The following is a 6,562-nucleotide window of genomic DNA, read 5'->3' as shown; positions in this document are numbered from 1 at the left end:
CTTCACGAGCCTCCTCCACTGAGGCTGATCTTGACACCGCTGGTACCAGTCATCGGCAAGTCCACTCAGCTCCACGTCCTCCTGCACCACATCACTCCATCTCTTCTCTAGCCCGTGCCGCGCCCGTTTAGCCCCCTCGATCCGGCCAAACAAAAGCTGTTTAGGCATGCGGTGGCTGGGCATGCGGGCTACATGACCCAGCCAACGCAGCCTTGCCTGCCGGAGGAGCTCACTGATGGGAATGTGTCCAGATCTTTTCAGGAATTGTGAGTTCCTTACATAATCCAGCCTGGTTAAACCCAGGATGGATCGTAGGCAGGCCAGCCTAAATGTTTCCAACCGGCGAAGATGCTCCACTAGGGGGGTCCACGTTTTGCAAGCGTAGAGAAGGGAGGGAATGACCGTGGCCGAGAAGACCTGAAGCTTCGTGCGGAGTGACAGACCAGGTAGCTTCCACACAGCCTGACGCAACTGATGAAAAGATATTGCCGCCCGACTGATTCGGAGTGAGACCTCTGCTGTTAAACCGGAGCCGGTCATGAGCACACTGCCCAGGTATGGGAAACTCTCCACTCTCTCCACAACTGCCCCATCACCAACGGGGAGTTGAGAGGGTGGAGTGTCCGATGGTACAAAATACCCAGGCAGCTGCTTAGTTTTGGTGGGGCTGATGGTAAGGCCCCAACTCTTAGTGGCACGCTCCAGTCTCAGCAGCAGCGCCTCCAACTCCTCCTAAAAGTGAGCAGCAATCACCAGATCGTCGGCAAACATAACGTGGTCAGTACACAAAGTTCCCCTGTGTAGCCTTAACAGACTGTTGGGGCAAGTGCTGTTTGTAGCAAGTAGCAGCAGCACCGATGATGTGGCACACGAGGGGGCGGGTGGCCAGCACCACGCCCGGCCGCCTTTGTCTTCCCAGTGGCGATGGTGACGACACACACAGCGCCAGGTACTCAAGGTGAGTTCCTCACCACGACCACTCCCGTACCGCCACCATCATTACACCATCGCCATCACCATAACTACCATCACCACCACCATCGCCACCACCACATCATCACTGTAACCACCATCATCACCACCACTATCTCCATTATCACCGCCACCATCGCCACCACCACCACCATTACACCATCGCCATCACCATAACTACCGCCACCACCATTACACCATCACCATAACTACCGCCACCACCACCACCACATCATCACTGTAACCACCATCATCACCACCGCCATCAACACCATCACCACAGCCATCACCATCATCACCACCACTATCTCCATCATCACCACTACCATCACCATCGCCACCACCACCATCACGACCATCATCACCACCACCATCACGACCATCACCACCATCACGACAACCACGTCGCAAGGCTCTAAGTGCTTTATTGAAGGATTCAAATGTTCGGCTCATCATCATCACACTCTCAAACTCATCGCAGGGGTCACAATTGGGGGGGGGGGGTCACGGGGAAGGGGGTCATGGGGAGGTGGGGTCACGGAGAGGGGAGGAGTCATGGGGTCACGGAGAGGGGAGGGGTCATGGGGAGGTGGGGTCACGGAGAGGGGAGGAGGGGTCATGGGGAGGTGGGGTCATGGGGAGGTGGGGTCACGGAGAGGGGGGGGGTCATGGAGCGGTGGGTGTAGTGGTTAGCGCTACGCTGCGCTATGAACCCGGCGACACGGGTTCGATTCCCGCTCAACCAGTGACGATTATCTGAACCGGTCCCGGGCCTCCCCTAGGTCGACTCAGCCTCAAATGAGTACCTGGTGCGGTGTGTAAAAATTGCCACTGGAGAGACAAAGGCGGCCGGGCGTGGTGCTGGCCACCCACCCCCTCGTGTGTCGTTCCGGCCTTCATAAGTACTCGCTAAAAGCACTTGCCCCTACAGTCTGTTCAGGCTATATGGGGCATCTTTGTCTTTGTATGTGTGGGTGTGTGTGTGTGTATCTGTGTGTGTATCTGTGTGTCTGTGTGTATCTGTGTGTGTGTATGTCTGTGTGTGTATCTGTATGTGTGTCAGTGTGTGTGTGTGTGTCTGTGTGTGTGTGTCAGTGTGTGTGTGTGTGTGTCTGTGTGTGTGTCTGTGTGTGTGTGTCTGTGTGTGTCTGTGTGTGTCTGTGTGTGTGTGTGGTGTGTGTATATCTGTGTGTGTCTGTGTGTGTGTGTCTGTGTGTGTGTCTGTGTGTGTCTGTGTGTGTGTGTGTGTCTATCTGTGTGTGTCTGTGTGTGTGTGTATCACAGGGGGATGTTGCCGTGCTTCTTGTGGGGGTTCTTCAGGCTCTTGGTCTGTGTGTGGTGTGTGTATATCTGTGTGTGTCTGTGTGTGTGTGTCTGTGTGTGTGTCTGTGTGTGTGTGTGTGTGTCTGTGTGTGTGTGTCTGTGTGTGTGTGTCTGTGTGTGTGTCTGTGTGTGTGTGTCTGTGTGTGTCTGTGTGTGTCTGTGTGTGTCTGTGTGTGTGCGTGTGTCTATATGTGTGTGTCAGTGTGTGAATCACAGGGGGATGTTGCCGTGCTTCTTGTCGGGGTTCTTGAGGCTCTTGGTGCTCAGGGCGTCCAGGTCCCGGCACAGTCGCTGGCGCGTCGTCGCCGGGCGGATTATGTCGTCCACAAAGCCTGCACCGGGGGGGGGGGGGCACGGGGGGGGGCACGGGGGGGGGGCGGGGGGGGGGCGGGGGGGGGGCGGGGGGAGTGGGGGGACAGTGAGTGGTGGTGGCGGTACTGGTGGTAGTGGTGGTGGCGGTAGGGGTAGTGATGGTGATGATTAAAATGGTGCTGGTGGTGCTGGTGGTGGTGATGGTGGTGGTAGTGTTGATAGTGGTAATGATGATGATGGTGCTGGTGGTAGTGGTGATAGTGGTGGTGATGATGGTGCTGGTGGTGGTAGTGGTGATAGTGGTGGTGGTGATGATGATGGTGCTGGTGGTAGTGGTGATAGTGGTGGTGATGATGGTGCTGGTGGTGATGGTGGTGGCAATGTTGATGGTCGCAGTGATGATGATGGTGCTGGTGGTGGTGATGGTGGTGGTGGTAGTGGTGCTGATGGTGGTGGTAGTGGTGGTGGTGATGTTGTTGACGGTGGTGGTGGCAGTAGCGGTGGTAGTGATGTTGATGATGGTGGTAGCGGTGGTCCGGCAAAAACCACCCCCTACCTCCTCGTGGTGCCGGACGGCAACGCCGTGGTGGGCAGTGCTGTGGGGGGGGGGGGCAAATTTAGTGTGTAGCCACACACCACGGCGGCCAAACGGGGGCTCTGGACGGGTGCGAGGGGCTGGTAACCCCTCCACCTTAAATTAACTACCACCAAACCACGATTAAAAAAAATAATTAAGCTTGTGCCGGAGGCCCCGGGGGGACAGGCGTCTATGACGTCTCGTGACCAAAAGCCATCTGGCGGAGCCAGGAGACTGAATCTTCACCCTCGGGGCTCCTCCAGAAACAACAAAAAGCCACTTCGTGTGGCCGCGTGGAATGTTTGAACGCTCACTGCGGAGGAGAGGCTGCCACTCCTCTGTCGGGAGCTGGACCGGTACCGCCTGGATCTCTGTGGCATTCAGGAGGTCTGGTGGACCGGCTCTGGCTCCTGCCACCATGAGGGGTGGACAGTCCTCTACTCGGGGCATGGAGACTGCTAAACAACAGGGTGTGGCTCTTCTTTTGAACAAAAGGGGGTGTGGGAGCGTGGCGGTGAGGTGTGGGAAGCTGTAAGCCCCAGGCTACTTTGGGCTCGCCTTCCCATCAACCAGAGGCGAGGAGTGGTGGTCGTGGTTACTTATGCCCCCACCGAAGACGAACATCCGTGGAGGGATGCAGGCAAAGCCGATGAGTCAGATGCCTTCTATGACCTCCTGTCACAGGTGCTGGCTAAAGTGGCCACTCGTGATAGAGTCATCGTGTTGGGTGACTTCAATGCCCGAATTGGTCATGATGCTGGCACCTGGTCTGGAGTGATTGGAAGGCATGGGCCAGATCAGCTCAATAACAACGATAGGAGGCTGCTAGATTTTTGTGCAGCCCATGGGCTTGTAATTACCAACACGCTCTTCCGGCATCGGCGCATCCACACAACATCATGGATGCACGCCGGGTCCAAGCAAGAACATCTGCTGGACTACATAGTGACGGACCAGCGGATGCGAGCCCATGTCCTTGACACCAGGACCTACCGTGGAGCTGATCTGCCCTCTGATCATCGACTAGTCATCTGTAAGATGCGCCTGCCATTCTTCCACTCCAGTGGTGGGTGCACACCCAGGACCCCATTCAAACCCACAGTGGCATGATCTCAGTTAGCTGATGAAAGTTGCAAGCGAGAATTTCATCATCGCTTGCGGCTGGGGTTGGCATCGTCCCCCACTCCTCCTGATGTCGAGGGTGAATGGGGGAGGTTTAGGACTGTGGCTCATGCAGCTGCAATGGCTGCTTTGGGTACACGGTCCAGACCTCCCCAGAGACCCTGGCTGACAGAGGAGGTGTTCAGGTTAGTTGAGAAAAGTGATCCAATCTCTGACCCCAATGAACAGGTTCACAGATTTGCTGAGCATTTCTGTGAGGTTCTGGGGGAGGGGAAATCCCTCAGCCAGGAAAACATCATGGCACAAAGTGGGGATAACCCTGCTGAGGCTGCGGTGCCTCAAATATTGGAAGAGGTGACCCCCTGTGAGTGGCTGGCTGAGTTGCATCTGTTGAGGAAGTACTGAGGGCGATCCGGAGTCTGAGATCAGGAAAGGCACCGGGCAGAGATGATCTCCCAAGCGAAATGCTGAGGGAGGGTGGCGTTTGTGCACAGACTGCCCTATATGACATCATAACAACAGTCTGGGCCACTGGACGGGTTCTGCAGGATTGGAAGGATGCCCTGGTGGTCCCCCTTCTTAAAGAGGGAGACCGCACAGACTGTAACAACTACAGGGGCATCTCACTCCTCAGTGTGCCGGGAAAGGTCCTGGCAAGGATTATTCAACATCGCCTTGCCAGGCACGCTGAGGAGAGGCTTGCGGAGCCCCAGTGCGGTTTCAGGAAAGGGCGGTCCTGCACAGATGCCATATTTTCTGTCCGTCTGCTACAGCAAAGGTGTAGGGAATTCCAACAAGACCTACATTTATTGACCTAGTGAAGGCCTATGATACCATCAGTAGGCCTGGGCTCTGGGTTATTCTTCGTGCTTTCGGAGTCCCTGACCCTCTGCTCACGATCATTAAGGACCTTCATGATGGTGAGCGGGCCCGGGTAAAACTACGCGGCCGAGAGTCGGAGCCACTGGCTCCCACATTATTGAACATCTATTTCGACCACGTACTTCGTGAATACTTCAATTGCTGTACCGGAGGAATTTCCATCTGGGCAGTTGGAGGCAGTCGCCCTCCAACAACAACGGAGGGCGGAGGAGCGACGCTCACAACAACGAGCGGAGCGCCGGGTGGCTAAAGCACAGCAAGTTGGCACAGTAGGGGGCACAGGTGGTGCATCAGCCAGTCATCTCGGTCATCTCGGTCAGTCGACCCGTGGCACCTGCTGGGTCTGCCCCGTGACCTCCTGCCAGCGGGCGTTCGACACTTCACGTGGCCTCAAGGTGCACATGGCCTGGCACAAGCGTCTTGGTGACGTCACCGCCACTTGGTGGCGAATGGCGGTTGTTGTTGTAGGTCGCGGTGGTGGTGATGTTGTTGATGGTGGTGGTAGCGATGTTGGTGATGTTGTTGATGGTGGTGGTAGCGGTGTTGGTGATGCTGTTGATGGTGGGGGTGGTGGTGATGTTGTTGATGTTGGTGGTAGTGGTGGTGGCGATGTTGTTGATGGCGATGTTGTTGATGGTGGCGATGTTGGTGATGTTGTTGACGGTGGCGGTGGTGGCGATGTTGGTGATGTTGTTGATGTTGGTGGTAGCGATGTTGGTGATGTTGTTGTTGACGGTGGTGGTGTTGGTGGTGGTAATGTTGTTGATGGCAATGTTGTTGGTGGTGGTGGGGGTGGCGGTGTTGGTGATGTTGTTGATGTTGCTGACGGTGGTGGTGGTGGTGGTGGTGATGTTGTTGATGGTGGCGATGTTGGTAATGTTGTTGACGGTGTTGGTGGTGGTGTTGGTGGTGGTGGTGTTGCTGGTGGTGGTGCTGGTGTTGTTGGTGCTGGTGTAGCCACCACCTCTGACGGCTGCCGGGAAGGGGTTAGCGAACTTCTCGCTGTACTCGGCTTCTGCCTCCGCCTGGTCCGCGCTGCCTCGGAAGATGATCTGCACCGCGCCCTGCGCGTCGCCACGGCAACAAGGAACACCGGTTACCGGCGGAGACAGAGGGACGCACGGGTTACCGTGGCAACGGGGGGACACGTTGTCACGGCAACGGGGGGGGGGGGAGGAGACGCCGGTTATCGCAGAGACGGGGACATTGGTTGCCGCAGCAACGGGGGAGGACACGGTTACCGTGGCAATGGAAACACGGGTTGCCACGGAGAGATATGGGTTACTGTGGAGATGGAAAGATGCCGATTACCCTGGTGATGGCGGTGATAGTGGTGCCGGTAGTAGTGGTGGTGGTGGTGGTGGTGGCGGTGAT

At 56.5% G+C, this 6,562-nt stretch overlaps 1 protein-coding gene across 1 annotated transcript in view; it reads right to left on the bottom strand.

The window, feature by feature from the left end:
* Positions 1–1,380: 1,380 nt before the first annotated feature.
* Positions 1,381–6,562, bottom strand: part of PCCB (propionyl-CoA carboxylase subunit beta) — a 52,147-nt gene continuing 46,965 nt past the window's right edge. The window contains exons 10-11 of the mRNA XM_078882861.1: positions 6,153–6,252; positions 1,381–2,627 (exon numbers count right to left, since the gene is read on the bottom strand). Of these exons, the coding sequence (XP_078738987.1) occupies positions 2,506–2,627; positions 6,153–6,252 (222 nt within the window). The 3' untranslated portion in view covers positions 1,381–2,505. The remainder of the gene's footprint in view (positions 2,628–6,152; positions 6,253–6,562) is intronic.

Source organism: Lampetra fluviatilis, chromosome 67 (assembly GCF_964198595.1).
Source record: "Lampetra fluviatilis chromosome 67, kcLamFluv1.1, whole genome shotgun sequence".
Lineage (NCBI taxonomy): Eukaryota > Metazoa > Chordata > Hyperoartia > Petromyzontiformes > Petromyzontidae > Lampetra > Lampetra fluviatilis.
Note: the sequence above shows the minus strand (reverse complement) of the source record. Positions and strands in the feature narration are given on the sequence as shown.